This window comes from Arabidopsis lyrata, assembly GCF_000004255.2.
Source record: "Arabidopsis lyrata subsp. lyrata unplaced genomic scaffold ARALYscaffold_2, whole genome shotgun sequence".
Lineage (NCBI taxonomy): Eukaryota > Viridiplantae > Streptophyta > Magnoliopsida > Brassicales > Brassicaceae > Arabidopsis > Arabidopsis lyrata.
Window position 1 is genome coordinate 11,119,495 of NW_003302554.1, and position 22,614 is coordinate 11,142,108.

The 22,614-nt window shown below is 35.7% G+C and overlaps 2 protein-coding genes, 1 long non-coding RNA gene and 1 pseudogene across 4 annotated transcripts; 3 read left to right on the forward strand and 1 right to left on the reverse strand.

Moving 5' to 3' along the window:
- Positions 1 to 3,236: 3,236 nt before the first annotated feature.
- Positions 3,237 to 6,046, reverse strand: LOC110230707. Its single transcript, XR_002333888.1, has 4 exons — positions 5,669 to 6,046; positions 4,969 to 5,581; positions 4,379 to 4,450; positions 3,237 to 3,679 (listed from the first exon to the last, which is right to left on the reverse strand). It is a non-coding gene; the product is annotated as an uncharacterized LOC110230707 (long non-coding RNA).
- Positions 6,047 to 6,131: 85 nt separating this feature from the next.
- On the forward strand, positions 6,132 to 7,095 carry LOC9324564 (probable transcription factor At1g66420). The gene is made up of 3 exons (XM_021010050.1): positions 6,132 to 6,192; positions 6,320 to 6,474; positions 6,733 to 7,095. Exons 1-3 carry the CDS (start codon positions 6,132 to 6,134, stop codon positions 7,093 to 7,095), a joined length of 579 nt encoding a protein of 192 aa, XP_020865709.1.
- Positions 7,096 to 8,762: 1,667 nt separating this feature from the next.
- Positions 8,763 to 11,023, forward strand: LOC9323103 (probable fructokinase-6, chloroplastic). Its single transcript, XM_002886992.2, has 7 exons — positions 8,763 to 9,040; positions 9,190 to 9,395; positions 9,468 to 9,680; positions 9,753 to 9,950; positions 10,051 to 10,188; positions 10,367 to 10,483; positions 10,709 to 11,023. The coding sequence occupies exons 1-7, from the start codon at positions 8,884 to 8,886 to the stop codon at positions 10,841 to 10,843; spliced, it is 1,164 nt and encodes a 387-aa protein (XP_002887038.1). The 5' UTR covers positions 8,763 to 8,883; the 3' UTR covers positions 10,844 to 11,023.
- Positions 11,024 to 14,465: 3,442 nt separating this feature from the next.
- Positions 14,466 to 15,204, forward strand: LOC9323104 (annotated as a pseudogene). Its single transcript, XR_002334128.1, has one exon. The product of XR_002334128.1 is annotated as an MADS-box transcription factor PHERES 2 (transcript).
- Positions 15,205 to 22,614: the final 7,410 nt, after the last annotated feature.

Consider the following 22,614-nt stretch of genomic DNA (forward strand, 5'->3'; position numbering starts at 1 on the left):
ATAATAGATTGTGCCGCAATATTTTCATACGGATTGTAAAATGAAAATATAGACTCAACACACGATTGAATTTGGTATTATTATATACCAAATATATGTTCATAACTTATTTCATTATGTGATAATTGGTAAATTCCATAATTAGCTCAAACAAATCTCTATTTCAACAACTAATGAATCAGAATTTGAAAAAATAATTTCCTAAATTAATTCAAAATAATAGCTAATTTTCTTAAGTAATTCAAAATAATCTACGTTTTAGATGCGATTTATTTATGATATTTTGATTTTTGATCTAACTAAATTATATGCACTCTCATTTTGTGGTTGTTAATATAAATTAACTCATTGTTCAAACAATATTATTTTTTTTAAAAAATAATCTTATTTTCTGTTTTCATATCTTAAAAAAAAATATCCATAATTTAATATTATAGAAAAAGGAAAATATATTCATTCTAATATTATATATAGGGACTTACAAAAAAATATTATTTTTTCACTTACTATTATAATATATCACAACTTTATTATAAAACATAAAATTTATAAATTTTGTAATAAATGAAATTCAACCCGTACTACAGTACGAGTGATGATCTAGTATATATATATATATATATAAATAATTATAAATAAAAATATTCACAAAAGTAAATATCTTAAAATTAACTGGACGTGCATGTTTGATTAACTAATAATTAATAATAAAATAGATTAACTATGTAGATATGTATTTACTAGTATATTAACGAGAGACAAATATGGGTGGATAACAAACGTCACTTTTTCAAAATTTTAATTTTTTAATTTTATAAATAAAAATAATATATTACAACGATAAACGGCGATACACACTATTTATGTTTAATGGCCGAAATTAAGTATATAAATATTTTACTTAGGCCACAATATCCTAAGTAATTTATTAATTTTATTTTGACTACTGATGTTACTATCTACATTTAAATTAAACAAACTCTAGAATTTAAAATTGTAAACCGGTCATACTTCAACAGTAAAATATATGATTTGGTGCAAAAAAACATTTTTAGTGCTCAAGTAGATATTAGATTTGTAAATAGATGTAACTAAGATGAATGTTTGACCGGTTATTTGCATCTAAAACATTTTCCAAAGAAGTTGTAGATTCATATTTTAGCCAAGATTCTGAAACCATGTTTTTTGTGAATTGGCATTACTAATAATGATGAATATTTGGCAAACGTTTTTGGTGATTGAGAATTTAATTTTACTAGATTATTTTTAATAAATGTTATAATAAATTTAAAATATAGAATTGCAAATTAGTGTATTAATACAAAAACGTATATAATATATATAACTCTTTTTCTAACTAAAAATCATCTATTTACTTCGTAAATATATTTTTTACTTACAACCAAATTTTAATATATTTCTTGTTAAATTTAAATTTATTTGAAATTTAAAACATGTCCATCGGACAGGTCCTAATCTAGTTGTAAATAAAAATAGGTAAAGAACCTGTGCATAACTCTATGTCCAGAAAACATTTTCATTGGAACATCCCTGAAAAACAAATTTTTACTTTCGAGTTTAAAAAAGTGTTTACTCAAAATTAGTTTTATCCTAAAGAGCTGATAAAATTGTAAAAATTGACATTGATTAGTGTAGATATCAAAAGAGAGATGAACTAGTGGTTTTTAAAGAGATGAACAAAACAACGATTCAATATTCTTTATATGAGTTTAAAATTCCGTTATTATTTTCAATTCAGGAGACTACGAAATTTGATTCCGAATCTCCGATACACTAAAACAAAATCAGTTAAGCCAACATTTTTAACTAACCTAATACTATTATTTGAACACTAATGGCTATGTTAACTAATTTAAAAATTACCTAAATACACCTTTTGTAATGGCATGTTTTCCATTAATGTGTGTGAACATTAAAAACATAAAGAGTTCGAATGGTTGCGGCGGTTAGGACGGACAAATCTGTTTGCGGTTCGGACCCCTTTTATTTACCATTCATAAACTATAATCCGTAGTAGTGCGGATTGAGAAAAATAATACAAGTTCGCGGCAGACTAACTACCGACCATTTTTACGTAAAAATAAACTTGATCCATGGTGGTTTGGGATCCGCTCCAAAAATAAGTCCGCTAACAGTTTAGTCCTCTTTTTCCACCACATCCATTCAAAGCCAAACTGTTGAACTTCTAACCCATTACCAGAAACAATTCTGACAAAAGTTATTTTTGGTTTAGGGCTTGAATGTACGAAACGGAACGTGTGTTTCAAAGGGCGGAACTACTATTTGCTTCCATTAAGCACAACTTTACTTTTATTTAAAAAATAAAAATAAAATAAACAATTAAAAAAGGGTAGTGCGGAACCAATTGTGGTTACCTTCGTTTACAGTTGACTTCCTTATTTATTTTATTTTTTCCTACAGTAATTCTCCTTATTTATTCAACAAAACCGTCATCAACACATACAATTTTTCTTTTCAACATTTCTCTCATAATTTTAAAAGTGAAAATAGTTAATAATTTTGAATCAATGAAGTAAATAAGTCTGTTTTCTTTTATTACATTTTTTCTTTTCTAATATCTATTTATTTAGTATTTTATAGTTTTCAAGTTTTTTCCAAACCTGTATCTCTTTTAAAAACCAAAACCAAACCCGGACCGAACCGAGAACCGAATGGATACCCAAAAATACCCTAATATAAGTATATATTTAAAATATATTTATCTATCATATATATACTTGTAATAAGCCAAATGCCCAAAATTATAATTATACCCATTTTACTGGTACCTCATTTACTTTCGGGTAGTTTCGGTAAATTTAGATATATTCAGATTAATATTTATATTTTTATTATTATAATTTATTTGGTTAAATATATATATTATGAACCGCTTGTTGTATTTTTTACCATTCAAACATTTGTATTTGAACTGCATGTTATTTTTTTTACCATTCAACATTGTCTTGAACCGTTTGTTCTGTATTAACCGCACTTGTACCGCATGATGCGTTTTCTTAAAACCGTACCACATTTAAACCGCACCGCACTACTCAATCCACTTGTTCCGCACCGCCCAATCCGCTGTCACCATTCGGAGCTTTAGTCATTTTTTTCCTTTCCTTTTAATTTCAAAATTATTAATCTGGGAAAAGAAAAAATCATCCTTACCCTCATGTGAAAAAAAGATGGTTCATTGTATGGGTTTTGGAATTTGGAAAAATAAGTAAGCAATATATACACTAGTGGCAAATGGCCATTATATATCTACAATCAAACAACAAGCTCTTTATAAATTCGTGCAGTTGCCTTACACAAACCCCACGCTTTCATTACACACATAACCAAAATCGAAGTTTGAAAATTCTGATGGCAAATAAGCTTCTCAAGCCATTGGAGACACGTTCTGGATATGAAGAAGATGATATCATTTATCTTTCTCCAAGTCCCGTGACCGCTGCGACTTCCGAGAAAGAGGAGTTTTCTGGCAGCTCTGGCAAGGTACAGCCGTCTGAGATGAAGCGGCGTAGTGAAAGTGAAAGGACCCGAACCCGCTACACGGAGCTGGTCAACGTGTTGACTTTCTTGCCCGGCCCAAATCATCTTTAAATGCAAATCCGTCAATTAACAACGGAAAACGAACTCTTGACTTACCAACCTGCAAAAGAGAGAGGGGTGGGCGATTGAAAATCACTAGTGAGGGCAAGCCTTAGGGCTCGCGAAGTCCTCATACACAAACACGCTTAGACAATCACAAAGTCTAAAGCTAAGACAAGCAGACAATCACGTGTCAAAGACACACAAACATCAAACAAATGAGACTACTTCCCATAACCACTACCATAAAGGTAGGCAGGATACGAACGTATAACACACGCCGTCTACCCGTACATACTAGATTCCTCGTGCCTGAGCACTTCTTCCGTGCAACCGGATCCCTCGTGCCTCTTGCACTTCTTCCGTGCACCTCATACTCGCCGGCTCGTCAGCCATCCTGATCTATTCGGAAACGCGTCCATAGACTATCACACAACTACAAGGATCTCTCCTGTAGGACTCTCTCTGCGGCTCACCGCATCTACGTGCCATTAGCACATTCTCTCATCACACAACATTTATACCACACAAACATGCATTTCACGAATCACACAACCCGCATTAAAATATTCATTTTAATTTATTTTCATTTCTAAAATACTAGTTCATTTTATAAATAGGTATATATCTGTATATAAATACGTATAAATATAATATACAATTACCACCCAGATATATGTTACTTATAATGTAACATATAGGTATGCTCAGCTTAACCTTAAACTATCGGTATATGAAAAAGACACCAACTAGTCCTCACCTTAGCCAATCCAATTGATTTCTCGGTTAAACACTAGAAACATCATGAACCCGCATGAGCAACAATCTTGGGCTGCAATGGTTTAGATTAACCGATCAAGATTATATCCAATTTAATAATCCATGATCAAATCCTCCAAATCAATTAATGAGACAATCTTGGTTTAATTGATTTTTGGTGTTTCCTAATTAAATTATTTAGCTCCGGTTCAAGAATTAAACTAATAATTTAATAACACCACAATCCCAACATGCGTTTAGTTTAATAAACAATCTCTACACGACCAAAATTCTATGTGACCAGAATAATTACGTTTGGTATAATAACAAACTCCAAACCAAACCACAACAAACCAACGTCCACAGCAAACCAACGTCCCTAACACGTGAACAACAACCACCAAAGTCAACTCAACTTTTTCGATAATTACGTTCGATTCATGTAATTCAATTATACGTGGGATTCCATGGTTTCGATTATGGACTTAAGCTACACAAGGATTTATGGTTTAAACTGGTTTACTCTTGGTTCAATAATCTAAACAAACAACACTCCATCGACATGAACACGAGACAAGTTTGGCTGTTTACCTCTCTGCAACTTCTTCGACGGTTTGTGTTGAGATTGAGTTCTTGATTAAATCTGCAACAAAGGAGAAAGCTTTAGTGAGAAGAAGAAGAAGAAGAGAACAGAGCAAAGAGAAGAAGATGTCGACAAAGATCTCAACGACAAAGAGGAAAGTCAACACAAGAAGAGAGAAGTTGGGCTTGTGTTGTTTTTGTAAGAATAAGTGATTGGGCTAAATGTTTTGTTAGGCCCAAATGAGTAAGTGTGTTGTGTTAGTTAAGGACTAACTTACTAGAGTTGTCAAGTGTAGTGGTTAAGAGTTGTTGTTGTGTAAGGGTTAGTAATTTAACATTGCTTGTGTAAGAGAGTCTAGAACTAGGAGTAAGGTCCAAATGCAAGTGTGTGTATGTGTATGTAGTAAGTAGAAGTAAAGTATGCTTGTAAGTGTGATGAGAAAAGAATCCTTTGATCCGAAATATCAATGTAGACATTAAAAGTTCATAAACGTGTTCTTGTTTCTCAAAACAAAACAGGGAGAAACTGAGAGTTAAGGTGGTGAAGAGAACACCACATCAAAAGTTCAACAGTTTGACTTGGCGGGATGAGCGGCGCAGTGGAGGACTAGGTAGCACAGATCTGTGATGATTCAAACCCCAAGTATTAGATTGATTCAACAATCCATAACAAAACAATGATTGAAACCAAGGTATGGTCACGGGATACCTTTCCGGTGAAGACGATTCACACGGCGGTGATAAACGGTGGCTGTGGTGGTTCTACGGTTTAGATCCGGTGGCCTCTCTCTCTTCTCCTCTTTCTCTCCACTTTCCTTCGCCTCCCTTTTTCTTCATTTTCGGGTGACAGATCACCACCTCCTCCATCACGTTTCCCACGTGAAACCTCACGTCTTTTCCTCGAGATTCACATCAACAACAATAACAGGACAAAGTCTTTGGAAAACTTAACAACGGTGGCTGCGATCCCACTCTTATCGGCTTAGGGTTTTCTTGCTCAAGTTTTCTTCTACTTCCTTTCTCTCTTGCGGCTTCACGAAGAAGAATATACGCACATATATTCACGAATACATACACTAACAAACCCTCTTTTTCTCATTTGTGTTATGTCACTTGGGCCTTTAACGGGCTTGCTTCTCTTTTGACAAAATCAAATGGCCCAACTACCAATTATGGATTTGGGATGTTACAGAAGGGACCTCAACGGACGTGACTTCGAAGAGAGCCAAGAAGGTTTCAGCAGAAGATGAGAAGAAGAAGATGGGAGAATGTACAAAAAAACAATATTTTCAAAGACTGTGGAATGAGGAAGATGAGATTGTTATGCTACAAGGAATTATAAAATTTGAAGATGTTACAGGGAAAAGTCCGTTTGACGATAGTCACGGATTTATAGAATTCGTCAAGAAATTCATTAGCTTCGAGGCTAGTGTGCACCAATACACTGGCAAGATTAGGCAATTGAAGAGACTAAAAGGAACCTCAGAAACGGGTGGGACTAAACATGACCAAGAGGTATCCACTGAAGAAGCTCCTTTCCTTCTCTTTTTTCGGAAGAAGGGGAAGATCTGGACAAAATCGATGAAATGGAAGAAATCCGAGTGAATGGAAAAGACAAAATTAATAAGGATAATGAATTCCACGTTCGAACATACTATAACTATAAAACTGTTTCTAAAAATCTAGATGGAAATAAAGAAAATTCACTTGTTTTCTTCTTATGAGAAAAGAAAGAGCGGTTTTTCTGAAGCTCATGATCAAAAATGTTTCAAGCTTGCCAAGTCTATTTGGGGAACTAAAGAAACGGCTAAGAAGATGGACTCTTTGAAGTCGGACTTGTTCTCTTCACCTAATGGTAAAATGGTTGAAGAGGATGATGTAGATGTGACCAACTCTGATTGGTTTGAGAATTCGTTTCTACTTCCCTTAATTGAGAGTCTTGGTGTGGATTCCGTGAAACATAAATGGAGTGTTGTGCCTATGGAGGCTAAGAAGAAAATTGAAGAGAGGTTGGAGTTGTTGGAGGCTGATGAAGGTGAATGTAAGAAAATTAAAGAGACGTTGAAGATTAAAAAGCGTGAATGCTTGAAACAAAAGACTGACTTTTTGAATGAGGTGATCGATGTGATGACTTAAGCTAACTATGCCACTATGTCAAGAGCGGAACAATGTCTTTCACAGTCTCCTTGTCTTGTCTCATCAATCCTTTTTCAAGATGATTGACAGAAAAATCTGGAATTCTATCTCTGCTCGTTGACAAAAGAAGCATTTCGGTAACTTAATGCATTTTTGGGATTAGATGACTTCACTATTTACGTTCTTGTAATTTCATAATGGAAAATTTCCAAAAAAAACCTCAATTATTTTTTATTTGAACGTTTAATACCCAATTGTTTTCGGTTGGAATAAAAATATACATATTAATTAAATGGTGTGATTTAATACCTAAACAATTAAATATTGTTATTTTTATATTCACGAACTCACAACAACAAAAAAATATTCCAATTTTACCCTTATCATCTCAATTAATTATTAACTTTTAGATGACGTGGCATTTGTTTTTTATTTAAATAAAAATTAATTTTATTAATTTCTTTGTTATCCCAAAAAAAATAAAAATAAAAAATTTCAAAATAATTTGCAGTTTATTTACAAATATTTAATTTTTTAAAATTAAAAATAAAATTAATTAGCAAAAAATTAAAAAAGTAAAAAAAAAACATTAATCATTTTTATGAATTGATAAATCTTGAGAGAGACGATGAGAATCAGATTGAGATTTTGTCGAAAATAGTTTCATTCGTGAAGGATTTATATTCGAATAGAAAGTTTCTCACGACGAAGAAAAAATTCATATCGATGCTCGTTGATATCATATGCATCACAACGAATAAAATCAAATTAGTTTTATTGGCGATGAAGATTTTGGATACGATTAAAAGGAGATTGTGAACGGTTATCGAATTTGATGGTTGCAAAAGAGGACGATGGAGATTGTTTACCGGCGATTCACGTAGAGATTAATCGAGAAAATTTAGAATCGAAGAGGAAACGACTTTTTGACATTGCAAAGACTGAATAAGATTGTACAAATGACTATTTTTAATATTTTTGATTTTCTGCTTATTTTTATGTTTAATTTTAAAATAAAATAATTATAGAAATTTTTATTTTATTTTTTGGCAACATAAAATAAAACATTAATAAAATTATTTTTTATTTAAATAAAAACCAAAAGCTATGTCATCTAAAAGTTAATAATTAATTGAGATGGTTGGGTAAAATTGGTATTTTTTTGTTGTGAGTTCGTGAATATGAAAATAATAATATTTAATTATTTGAGTATTAAATCACACCATTTAATTAATATGTGTATTTTTATTCCAACTGAAAACAATTGGATATTAAACGTCCAAATAAAAAATAATTGAGGTTTTTTTTGGGAATTTTCCCAATTTCATAACCTTTTGTCGCCTTTCTTTTTTTGACGAGGTCTTAAAAAATTATAGGAAATAAAAATTCTTTTAAATCCTAAACATTCATTTCTAATGATATTTACAATTATATAAAAAAAAAAAAAGATCTTTTTCTTAATTTATCTAAACAATTATATCAAAAGAAAATAAAAGTTCTTTTTCGTAATTTATCTAAAAGTTCTTTTTTGGTTAAAAACGGAGAAAAAGGGATTAATTAGTAATTACGCAATCTAATCAAGTTTAAAAAGTTGTCATTATGTTATTAATAGCGCTATAATTATAAAACTCTGATCCGTTTCTTCCATTTAAATGAAAATGACTTTTCCGATTTCCTTTGGTTCCTCCGCTAGTTCTCACTGTCGCTCTCTCACAAGCATAAAACCAAAACTAGCGTCTCCAAAACGCGTTTCTCTATCCCTGCGTTTCCCGTTTGCTTTTTCCGGCGATGGCTCTCCAAGCCACTACTACGCTCTGCTTCTCCGGTCCAACTTTCCGATCAACTCCTCACTCATTCACTTCAAAACGCCGTATCTCCATCAAAGCTACTTCTTCTTCTTCTTCTTCTTCTTCAAGACTCTCAAACTCAAGATCTAATCTCAAAGGTTAAATCTCAAAGATTCCTTCATAACATTTTGGTTCTGTTTTCTCAAATTCTCATAATATGTTGAAATTGCAGAATTGCTCTCAGCTGCTTATGAATCTTAATAGTTGTTGATTTGTTCTGATTTGATACATTGTTTTGTTTTTAAAGGAAGAGCATTGTCTAGTGATGGTTCATCAACACAAGAATCTCCTTATGTACTCTGTTTTGGAGAAATGTTAATCGATTTTGTACCGACAACTAGCGGACTTTCATTAGCCGATGCACCGGCTTTTAAAAAAGCTCCTGGTGGTGCACCTGCTAATGTAGCTGTTGGTATCGCTCGTCTTGGTGGTTCTTCAGCTTTTATTGGAAAGGTAATGACAAAAACTATGTGTGTTCTTGTTTGATTTGTAACATTTTAAAACTCTGTTTCTCTTTGTGTATAGGTTGGTGAAGATGAGTTTGGTTATATGCTTGCGAATATTTTGAAAGATAATAATGTGAATAATGAAGGTATGAGGTTTGATCCTGGAGCTAGAACTGCTTTAGCTTTTGTGACTTTGACTAGTGAAGGTGAAAGGGAGTTTATGTTCTATCGAAACCCGAGTGCTGATATGTTGTTAGAGGAGTCTGAGCTTGATTTTGATTTGATCAAAAAGGTAAACTACCAAATTTTATACACTGCAAAACATGTAGCAAACCACATGTCTAACGAAGTTTCCTTGTGGCAGGCGAAGATATTCCATTATGGTTCGATAAGTCTTATCACAGAACCGTGCAAATCTGCTCATATAGCTGCAGCAAAGGCTGCTAAAGAGGCTGGTGTTATTCTTTCATATGACCCGAACCTTAGGCTCCCATTGTGGCCTTCTGCAGACAACGCTAGGGAAGAGATTCTGAGCATTTGGGACACTGCTGATATCATAAAGGTCTTTTTTTATATATATGGTTACATTTGCGGTATGTTATCTTTACCGTTCGTTATCGACTGAAGCTTGTTGTCTATGTTTGATAAAAAAAAATTTCAAGATTAGCGAAGAGGAGATCGTCTTTTTAACGAAAGGAGAAGATCCGTATGATGATAATGTCGTCCGCAAGTTGTTCCATCCTAAGCTGAAACTACTCCTTGTCACTGAGGGCCCTGAAGGCTGTCGGTACTACACCAAGGTGTGAAAAGTCCCTCTTTTTCTTTTGATTTTTCCGCACTTCTCCAAAGCATTATCGTAATCAGAACTACATATCCTTAGTCTTCATACTCACGTTTAATGGCGGTTTTTTTAAAAATATTGTTACGGCAATGTGAGATCATACGGTTCATACCATTTAAAATCATTTCCAATCACAGGATTTTAGCGGGAGAGTGCATGGATTGAAGGTGGATGTAGTGGACACAACAGGTGCTGGTGATGCATTTGTTGCGGGAATACTTTCGCAACTAGCCAATGATCTTTCCTTGCTTCAGGTAACCTGTTTTCATTTGTCATTTTATACTAGATGTAGCCGTTTGTAGATTGATGAGTTGGTTAGAGAGCAGTTAGAGAAGGCTAGATTCGTAAAGCTGTCTCAAGTTTGGTCAATTAGAAAAAGATTAGTAGTTTCATAATTTTGTTCATAACAAAGTTATCCTCATTTTTCGATACACATGACAACAAAAACACAGCTGAAAAAACTGACTACTTTGACTCAGGACGAAGAGCGACTGAGAGAGGCTCTTATGTTTGCGAATGCTTGCGGGGCCTTAACTGTTAAAGTGAGAGGCGCAATTCCGGCCCTTCCCACCAAAGAAGCTGTACATGAGGCTCTACTCAAAGCGGTCGTTTAACATTCAATAACATCACTCTGTAAGCCAGCAGATTTTGCAAGTCTGCATTTTGTTGTTGTATAATGTGCTCGCCATTGTTTGTATTCTAGTAGCTGTAGAGATTAGCCTTTGAAAATCTTGTTGAGCCAAGCACTTGAATCCATCTTTTGAAAATAGCTGTAATTCTCTGTTTGCATCAAAGAGAGATCTTGAAAATGATGAACTATTATAGCCAAAGTGAATTGGTAGGAGAAACTGTAGTGCAAACTGTAAGCCAAATTACATTTATCAGATAAAGAATTACATTTTTCTGTAATGAACATATTTTTTGTCTTCTGCCTTCATGTCAAATAGAAAGTAAGTCTTCATTTCATATTAATCAAAGAAGTATCAAATCCTGATGCACAAAACCGCGTTATTAACTTATTATTAACGAATTTGAAATGTATGCTTGATTTTCTAGTCTCCGGCAACTTCATTTTTTCTAATACGTTCAACTTAAACCTGGCCAAACTGCAATCTTGTTTTTTTTTTTTTTTTTTTTTTTTGAATGTGTAATTGATTTAAACAAAATTGTGAAAATATGTACAAGAGAGTATCAAGAATAGCAAAAACAGAGCATTAGAGCAGCTCTGCTATGATAAACACGTAAAGAGACACTAGATAAGAGAGTAGAAATCCCACTTCATGTATGTGCGACGAAACGGCGAACCATTGTTGTAGGAGAGCTCGAAGCTTTGGTCGGGTCATGTAATCTAGGGAGTTGATCCTATTTCGGACAAACTTTTCAGCTTGTCTAATGATCTGAAGCATGGTGGAGTATCCACTTTGATGGATCTGCATGTTTTTCTCCTTCCAAAGGACGTAGATGGTAGTTTGAAAACAAAGGCGGATAAGGATGTCATGTAGATGATTTCCAGTCCCTCTTGTCAGTTGTGTCAAAGTCGTCTCCCAATCTGGGTCTTCGCAGTACCTTAGGAGTGATCACGCTAGAGCTGACCATACATTAAAGGAAAACCGACACCGATGTGTTTACATAGGAAAATAAAAAATTTTGTGCTCTAGTTTTTTTTGGCTAGACAATTGGCACGAACATTATTGTAACACGTATATCTAATATAAAAAGAGGGGAAAGAAGAACTTAAAAGCTCAAAATGTTAAATCTCTACTACAAACATAGGCATCTATTTATAGGTGGAGAAATATAAATCATGGAAAAAAGCTAAAAACCGATTCATGAGAAAAATGCTCACAACTTATATTTACGAACACGTCGATATCGTTCTCAAAATCTTTGATTGTGAAACACATACATATAAGAAATAAAATGGATCACCTTAGAAATATATGATTTGTAGATAAATGTGAAAGAGTTTAAGCAATTGAGACAAGAGTGATCGATATCAATCACGAACAAAGTGATGCATCGCAAAGAAGGATTGAAATGAAAAATGAGCAATGATGGCCGTGGTCTAGTGGTAAAGAAGAATTGGGAAAAGGTTGGAAGAAACAAGTTCGATCCACCTTGAAAACAAAAATCACATTTGTGTGGGAAGTCTGGGCTTGGATTTTGGCCCAAACAATTCACATGGTATCCGGGATTAGGCTAACTGGATACCTCCGAGTATTAGTCGGAAAACATTCCAAACTTGGAGTTTGACAGTGTGGTAGTCCAACACCTAGGTGTTGGCAACGAATCCACATTGTAGCTCTTCGGTGTGTTCCCCCCGGAGCTGACCGGATCAGTCGATTTGGTATATATATATATATATATAAAAGAGCAATGGTTTTCCTTTTTTTTTTATTAGCGAGGGAAAAGAGTATTTTTTTCCATCAAATAATTTCATTGATAACATATCGAAATTACAAAGTCAGTATGTAGAACATTCGAAAACAAATTATTACATAAATAGATATATTCGCCATAAGGCAAAAGAGTATTTATATTAGCTAATGTTTATTTCATAAATCATAATCTCTCAAGCTCTGATGGTACTTTTTCACCACACAATTTATTTGTACAAATTTTATAAACTAAACTAACATCTTAAGTATTTATTTTACTTCAATGAACACTTTTTTTTTAAAGCAGTGATAACATATACTATACCCTTACATTATGACTTTTGTCCAACTACTGTTAAGAATGGTTTCTCAAAACTGAATGGGTTGAAATTATTAGGTTGAACAAAATTGGTTGAATCATCTCCAAAAATGTGGATGAATAAATTGAACACTTTTCCTTTATAACTTGTTCATATTTTCAACTTTTTAAGGCCCTAGGTTGAATGGGTTGAATATTTTTTTATAACTTTTTCAACTCAAATGGTGAAAATTTATGAGAAATTGCCTGTAATAGCCCCAAATCAAGTTTTTGGGACAAGAATAGCACTCAAAAGTATATTGGACAAAAATAGCACCTTATTTTTGATTTTTTAAATTAATAAATAATTATAAATAAATACAAAAAATCACAAATTCATCGTTAATATTTTTCCGCCAAAACAAAACCATGTCAAAATTTTCCCGCCAAAAAAAAAAATCGTCAAAATTTTCCCTCCAAAATATTTTCCGTTCCCGGAAAAAAAAATCGTCAATATTTTCCCGCCAAAAAAAATTCCGTCCGACTTTTCCCGCCAAAGAAATCCAAGAAATTCAAGAAGGATTCCACGATATTTAGGAAGGATTTCACGAATCGGGAAACCCTTCCTGAATTACGTGGAATCCTTCCTAAAATTCATGAATTCATGAAAGCCTTCCTGAATTACGTGGAATCCTTCCTGAATTTCGTTGAATCCTTCCTGAATTTCGTGTAATCCTTTTAGCAATCCTTTCCTGAAATTCAAGGAATCTTTCCTGAATTTCGTGAAATCCTTCTTGAATTTTGTAGATTTTTTTTTTGCGGGAAAATTTTGACGGAATTTTTTTTGTGTGGGAAAATGTTGAAAAAAAATTTGGCGGAAAAATTTTGATAAAAAATTTTTGCCGGGAAAATATATTTACGTGGCGGGAAAATTTTTTGCGGGAAAATATTTATTTATTTATTTTAATTCAACTAATTATTCATATTTAATATTTATTTAAAGTTTATAGTGCTATTTGTGGAACTTTTCAAATGTAGTGCTATTTTTGGAAGAAAAACTTATTTTAGTGCTATTTTTGTCAATCTCCCAAAATTTATTGACTATATTTTTTATTATTTTATGAAATCCTTCTTTCTTTTTGTCACCTAACTTTTTCTTGTTACTCATTCAAGGAAATCTATTTTACTGCTTTGTATTAATTATATTAATATGAAAGTAATAACAACAAATATATAGATTGCATAAAGATTAAAAATTAACTTTAGTGTAATTTTTTCCTCTTAAGTCTAAATAAAAAGATAAGCCATATTATTGTCTTATTTGCCTTAATTTATGTCTTTTAGTTTCCTCAATTTCTGGTCTTCATGTCCTCTAAAGGTATAATATATTTATTAGATTACATATTATCTCTAAATAAAAAAATTATCGTTTTATACGCAATCACATGCGTACACGTAGGAGTGGAAAAGATACACTATCCAAAATATAACAAAAACCCTAATGGGTCAAAGCACCTTTCTTTTACTATATAAACAATCTTCATACCAGCAAAACAAACACACATAACAAAGATAATGAACATGAAGAAGAAACTTTCACTTATCAAAAATGGAACATCGAGGAAAACAACATTCAATAAAAAGGAAGCCAAGGTTGATGAAGAAACTCACCGAACTGGTGACTTCCTATGATGTCAAAGCATGTGAGGTCATCCACAGTCCGTACAACTCAAACCCTGAGGCTTGGCCGTCAAGAGAAGGTGTTGAAGAAGTAGTGTCGGAGTTTATGGAGGTTTCCAGGAAAGATCGGAACAAAAAAATGATGGATCAAGAGGCTTTTTTGCGTCAGAGGATTGAAAGTGAACAAGCGCAGTTGCAAAAATTGCGTGATGAAAACCGAGATTTGAAGACTCGGGAAATTATGTGGGGTTGTCTCGAAGGAGATATTGATGTGCATCAACTTGGTGAAAAAGATCTTCAAGATTTGAGTTCTACTATTGATAACTATCTCAATTGCGTTACTAACAGGTTTGAGAACCTTAAGAAGAATGGTGAGTCTTCTTCTTCTTTACCTCCTCTTGTTGTTCCAGATCTTAATGTTGAAGAGGATGGGGACATTCCTTCCATTGATGGCAGCACCCACCAATCCGAAACTAATCGTCTCGCTGTAATAACTACCACCGTTGCTGATGCTTGTGCTCCTAACATCACCAATAATCCTAAGTCCTAAGGGGATTCTTCTCTGATTGAAGAATTGAATCATTTGCATTTTTATTGTCTTTCATTTTAAAAGTTAAAATTTAAAGTGATCTTTTTTTGTTTTCTGATTTTTGTAATAATTAAAAGTTTTTCCTTTAAATCCGTTGTTATGTTATTTTTGATTACTAGGTAAAGAATTTGCATGGGAATTTTTTAGTTTTATTAAAGAAAATATAATCATATTGAAAAAATAATCAATAGTTCTAACATTTTTGTCTTCTAAAATACGAAAAATAAATCAAGAGCACTAGACAAAATCTGTGCCAATCACATCAAGTTCAAAAATATAGAATTAATACCCAATACAATACCAAAGTAATTAATAGGATTATGATGAGTATTGGGGTTATTTCACTCTCCACCTTATTTGCCGCCGCAAGAACCATTTAGTAACTTTAGATCCAAAAACTTTTTAACTACACTGCCTAGAAAATTATGATCAAATGTCATGGAGCAAAGATTAGTTATAATCAAAACATATCTAATTCAAGAAAACCTCGTACAATCATCCTTAACTATCATCTCCATTCACAAATCTTTAAGCCACCAAATTTATTTTTGAAAACCTCTGAGCTTTAAAGATCTCCTATATTGTTTCCCCAAAAAACCTATGTAACTCTAGCTAAGGGGCTGAATGATGAGAAGGTTTTAAAATCTTGGAATCATCTTCACATTTGAGATCTTTTTTTTTTTTTTGTCATCTGAGATTATATTAAATCCACATAGGATCGAAACGGTTTACATCAAAACAGTCGCATAAAGGACTGAGACCAAACACCAACACTAGCACCATCTCCACGAACAACCAGAGAGGCCTATACAAAAGAAAGAGTTCAAGAAAAAGCCAAAGAACCGAGTACAAGCATGTACCACCTAACTCATTCAGAACAAAAGAATGACCTCCAACCTAGAGCATCAAACAAGAACTCAAAAAACTAAAAATCAAACAGGAGACAAACCCTCCTCATCACTAAAAACTCGAGATAGCCAAGACGGAAGACCAGAGGCAACATAAGATTGGCATCTCGAATCTTCAGTAACACTTTGAGCAATAAGGTTTGCTCCCCTGTTTGCTGCAGCCACTTCTACTTCCACCTTCCACTCCACAAAATACATGAGGGACATAATTAAGGCCATAGATTGAGCTTTAAAAGAAGGCCATCCCCTTGGTCTGTTCACGGCATCAACTAGGGTCTTGTCTTGAAAGGAGAAAATGATTTTGTCCACTCTATGACTCTTCATACTTTCCATAGCCCAAAGAACACATCTAAGCACAACATCACTTTTACACAAAATATTAGCAAAAGATCTTCGGCTATGGAACAGAACCTTACCCCTTTCATCCCTAAGCACCCAAGCGCCCCCAGCACATAACTTCCTCTTTGACCAAACAGAGCCAACATTACATTTCAGCCAACTATTCAGCGGTTTAGACCAAGTCTTTGCTGAGACAACACCACCACTCTGAATATGGCACGACTGTGCATTAAGAGCAGCATCCTCTTCCTTCTCCACCACCTGCGCTTCAAACCACTCCAAAACATCATCTCTGGTTTTACCAACAGTCTCAAGAGCCGAGAAGATGCGTCCCTCAAAGTTGAGAGAGTTTCTGTTGGTCCAGATTCTCCATAAGATCCATGGGAAACTCTTCCTAAGATTAACAGGCCAATCTTTATTGTCTCTATTTTCCAAAAGATGATAGACATTGGAAAAAATAGAACCATTATGGAAGCCAAAACTGGGAGCAGGATAGTCAGAGAGAGCCCAAATCTGTCTAGCTAAAGGACAAAGGAACAAAGTATGGTTAGTTGACTCACCCAACTCTCCACAAACTTGACAAGTAACATCCACATTCAGCCCTCTAGTATTCAGATTTTCTGCCACAGGAAGCACTCCACTAAGAATTTTCCATAAGAAAATCTTGATTTTTGGATCAGTCTGAGTCTTCCAAACTAATTTTCCATAAGAAGGCTGAACACAAGCTTCATTTCTTATCGCAGCAGATTTGGCCAGATCCACCAGCCAATAAGCAGATTTCACAGAGAAATCTCCGCTTTTGTTGTGAGACCAAATATCAAAATCTTCTTGGGAGACCAGCGGCTTGATTGCTTTAATTGTTTGAATATCCTGAGGCAAAAACAAATCATCTAGCATCTCAGAATTCCAAAAACCAGTTCTTCCATCAATCAAAGCACTCACCTTCAAATCTACTTGAAAAAAACCATTTTTCCTCTATGGAGCCCTATATCCATTGTCATCAATCCATGAGTCCCTCCATACTCTGATTGACTCACCATTCCCAACCTTTTTAACAAGTCCTTTCACCAAAAGATCCCTTCCAAAAAGAATACTTCTCCATGCAAAAGAAGGTCTCTGACTCATTGATGCCTCTAGAAAATTCGACTCAACAAAGTATCTGTTTTTCATGAGCCTTGAGAGTAAACAATCCGGAGCTTGCAAAATCCTCCAAGCCTGCTTAGCCAACAAAGCTTGATTGAAGGACTGAATATCTCGAAAACCCAAACCACCATAATCCTTTGGTAAGCATAGTCTTTCCCAACTTTGCCAATGGATCTTCCTAGAGTGTTCAGCTGCGCTCCACCAGAAGGAAGCCATTGCACTCTCTAGATTATCACATGTTGTCTTAGGAAGTTTAAAACATGACATCGCAAAAACCGGCATAGCAAGAGCAACCGACTTTAAAAGCACTTCCTTGCCACCTTGAGAAAGACACCTATTGAACCATCCAGAAAGTTTAGCATATCAATCTTTGACCCGTTAAAACACTCCGGAAGCCCTAAGTAAGTGCCAGCTCCTCCTTCAGCTAAAATTCCAAGGCAGGACTGAATGCTAACCTTAGTCGGTCCATCAATCTTATCACCAAAAGTAATAGAGGATTTGTTGAGATTTATGGTTTGACCAGTTGCATTCCCATAAATCCTAAGAATATTTTGAAGAACCAGACTCTGTTCTAAAGACGATTTGCATAGGAATAAACTGTCGTCAGCAAAGAGTAAGTGATGAACAACAGGCCCAGAATCAGCAAACTGCATACCTTCCAGAACACCTTCTCTTTGAGCCATATTCAGGAGATGCGTCAATCCTTCAGTACACAGCACAAAAAGGAAAGGAGACAGCGGGTCACCTTGACGTAATCCCCTCTGAGGATTGACTAGGCCATAAGGACAGTCATTGATCAAAACAGAATAAGTCAATATAGATACACAAATCATAACCCAATTCACCCATTTTAAGTGAAAACCCAAAGCCAACAGTAAGGATCTCAAATAGCTCCATTCAACCCTGTCATACGCCTTTGACATGTCGGATTTGACAGCAATGAACTCCGAAGACATTCGAGGATGGACCTTTAGGCTGTGAACCAACTCATGAGCCACCAAAATATTATCAGTGATGAGTCTTTCAGAAACAAAAGCCGACTGGGTGTTTGAAACTATCTCAGGCAGAATTGGCTGCAGCCTTTTGACTAAGATCTTTGAGATAACCTTATATAAGACTGAACATAGGCTTATAGGACGAAGGTTAATCATCTCCGTGGGGTGACTAGTCTTTAGTATCAAGCACAAGTGAGTATAATTCCATTCAGCAGGCATAAATCCTTCGACAAAAAATTTTTGAACTTCAGTGGTCACTTGAGGTCCAACAATAGACCAATAGTGCTGGAAGAACATAGCAGACATACCATCTGGACCAGGGGCGCTAGCAGGTTTGATTGAGAAAAAGGCTTCCTTAATTTCTTGGACAGTTACCTCAGCTATTAATTCAGAATTAAAGGAGTCAGAAACTCTCGGTGATAGACCATCAAACCAGCTCCCAAAGCTCTCAGGATTTGAAGAAGTGAAGAGGTTTTGGAAGTAAGCAGCAGCCACTTCCCCTTTTGCTGCTTCAGAAACTTGAAAATTCCCATTGATATCTTTTAACTTCTCAATCCTCTTTCTCTGCCTGTTCTCTTTAACTGCAGCATGAAAATATTTAGAGTTTCTATTACCACTTCTTAACCATTTCTGTCTGCTCTTTTGCTTCCAGTAAGCTTCTTCTTTTCTATAAGCTTTTGCTAAATTTCCAAAGAATTCAAGGTATTCTGTTTTTTCCACTTACTCAGAGATCTCCTGCATTCTCTCATTCTGTCAGCTACAGAGACCAGAATCCCATTCCTTCCTTGGTTCCACGATTTAGCAATAGTCAGTTTCACATCTTCTTTATGGAGAAGCCTTTTGTCGAATCTAAATTGTCCCCTATAAGCCTCTTGAGAAGAAATTAGCTTAATTAGGACAGGACGATGGTCCGAGCCTCTCAAATCCAAAAAAGCTTGGTTTGACACCGAGAAAGAGCTGAACCATTCCGAGTTTCCAAAAGCTCTATCAAGCCTGCATTGAATCCAGTGATCACCTCTCCTACCAGCCCAAGTGAGTTTGTTTCCCGTACTAGGCATCTCTGACAAATCACAGATTCTAATCATCTCATTAAAACCCTTGAAATCATTGTCACTTCTTCTAGGCCCTCCAACCTTTTCCCCATTATGCAAAAGATCATTGAAATCACCAACCAAACACCATCTATCCCTTCTACCAATGCCTATACGGGTGATACTTGTGGGTGTCGGATCCCGCACCAGAAGTACGAGACCAACCAAAGATTGCCACGTAATCAAGATAATGGCCCATAAAGGATGAAGCCCATTGGACCCGTGAGCCGAAGGGACGGTCGAAGTGGTTGTCACCATTTCGATAATCCGAAGTGACTGCACTGTGACACGAGTTCGGTGTAGAAGACACGGGTAAGTCGGTTCAAAGACACTTGGGCCAAAGGAGGCGAGGCCCATGAAGATCAGAGTCAACTCAAATTCAAACGTTGAGCATTAAAGTCGAAGAATCAAAACGGACACATTTAAGAAGGAATAATTGTACTTAATTGCTCATTTTAATGTCGTTTATCTATGTATAAATATAGAGGCCAATGGCCATGTAAAAGGGAGCTTCCTCTCAAGAGAGAAATACTATAGCAATTTTCGTAGCAATTTATAAGTTTTTACATATTCATTTTTGTCCCTCAAGAATAATCTTTCCCACTTAACAAAATACTTGAGTGTGTGAATCCGACATCCACATTTTGGCGCCGCCTATGGGGACATTAGGTTCTTGAGTGGTCAGATTTTTTCTTTATCACACTTCCGAGATAAACAACAATGTCCGGAGGAGACGCTGCTGAGACATCATTGGCCGAAACCCTCAAAGCTATGCAGCAAACCATGGCGGACATATCACAAAAGTTCTCGGACGTGGAAAAGGCCGTCGATACATTGCAAACATCCCAGGTATCTCTTAGTCAAAACGTCAATACTATACAAACTCGTGTTCGCTCTTTAAGTGCAGGAAACCTGGTGGGAATCCGAAGAGGGATATTCAACTCGCCAAGTTCTGCTGCACGAAATGAAACCAGCGGACAAACAACTCCCGGTGCTACTAATAATGTAACTCAGACGTCGGAAGAAGAGACGCAACTCGGGGATGAAGAACAACTTGCAGCTCAGTACGAGCAGGAGAACCTCGACCAGTTCGAGACCATGAGGAAGGTTAGCCAGGAATTAAAAGAAATGAAATCAAAATTTCATCAGGCTACAAGTTCGGAGCCAGACATCAATCGAGTCATTGAAGAAGCTAGGCGAACCCCTTTTATCCCGCGAATTGCAAGTTTGAGGATCAAAGATTCCCGGAAGCTCAAGTTGGACCCTTACAGCGGATTGGAGGATCCAAAAAGCTATCTCGCAGCTTTTCTGATCGCTGCTGGAAGAGTCGAATTGGATGAAGCTGATGAGGATGCAGGTTACTGCAAGCTTTTTTCGGAGAATCTGTGTGGCCAAGCTCTAATGTGGTTCACCCAATTAGAGCCGGGTTCGATCAGCAATTTCGATGAACTATCAGCCGTATTCTTAAAGCAATACTCCATTCTTATGGATAAAAGTGTTTCGGATGCTGATCTTTGGAACTTATCGCAAGGATCTAGTGAGTCACTTCGAGTTTTCATCACCAAATTCAAAGGAGTGCTGTCAAAACTCCCAAGAATCTCGCAGCAATCAGCTTTATCTGCCCTACGAAAAGGATTGCGACATGATTCAAGGTTTAAAGAAGACTTAATACTTCATAAACCAGACACAATTCAGGATGCACTCTTTCGCGCGAACAACTGGATGGAGGTAGAGGACGAAAAAGAAAGTTTTGCCAAAAGAAATAAGCAAGAAAAGCCAGCAATCACCGTCCCTGCCAGGAAGTTCGAGCCTAGGGAGAGCAAAGGACCAAAGAAGTTTGGGTCGCAACCCTTCAACAATACCGTCGGGAAGCAATTCCAAGGGAAAAGAAGATCAAACACTTGGGTCCGTGATGAAAGTCTATATTACGACATTCATAAAGTAACCGGACATTTAACCAAGGATTGCAGCGTTCTTAAAAAGCACCTCGCAGAGCTTTGGGCTAGTGGCGATCTTGCTAAATTCGATATAAAAGATTTTGTGAAGGAATACCACGAAGCAAAGGAAAACTCCAAAGATCAAGATTCCAAAAGACCAAGGTTATCCAACGAGGAAGAACCAAGGAGTTCGAAGGGTAAGATCAATGTGATTCTAGGAGGTTCCAGATTTTGCGGAGATTCAATAAGTTCCATCAAAAAGCATAGGCGAAATGTCTTACTCAAAGCAAGCTTGAGCGAAGAAATTGATTTTCAAGGTGCCCCAATATCATTTAGCGAAGAAGAAACGCGGCATCTCGAAAGACCGCATGATGATGCTCTAGTCATTACTCTTGATGTCGCTAACTTCGAAGTATCAAGGATCCTTATAGATACAGGCAGTTCGGTCGACTTGATCTTTTTAAGTACTCTAGAAAAAATGGGAATCAGCCGAGGAGACATAGTAGGACCCCCATCTCCGTTAGTTGCGTTCACAAGCGAGTCAGCCATGTCTCTCGGAACAATCAAGCTACCGGTCCTTGCCAAGAAAGTATCGAAGATCGTGGACTTCGTTGTCTTCGATAAGCCCGCAGCTTACAACATCATCCTTGGAACTCCTTGGATTTATCGAATGAAAGCAGTTCCCTCTACATACCATCAATGTATCAAATTTCCAACATCAAATGGGGTGGAAACAATTCGGGGAGATCAAGAAGCTTCTCGGACGTGTTACTTAGCTAGCCACCGTTTGAAGATCCAATAGCAATTAACAAAGCCCGCAAAAGAAGGACTAAGGCAAAAATTTCCTAGTGGGCAGGAAAAAGAGGATGTGGTAGTAGAAGTGGTATTGGAAGAAGACAAACCAGATCGGAAAATTCGAATTGGAGCAACGTTGACTGGCCAAATAAAAGAAGCTTTGATCGAACTCTTAAGGAAAAACAAAGCATCATTTGCATGGTCAGCAGCGGACATGCCTGGCATAAATCCG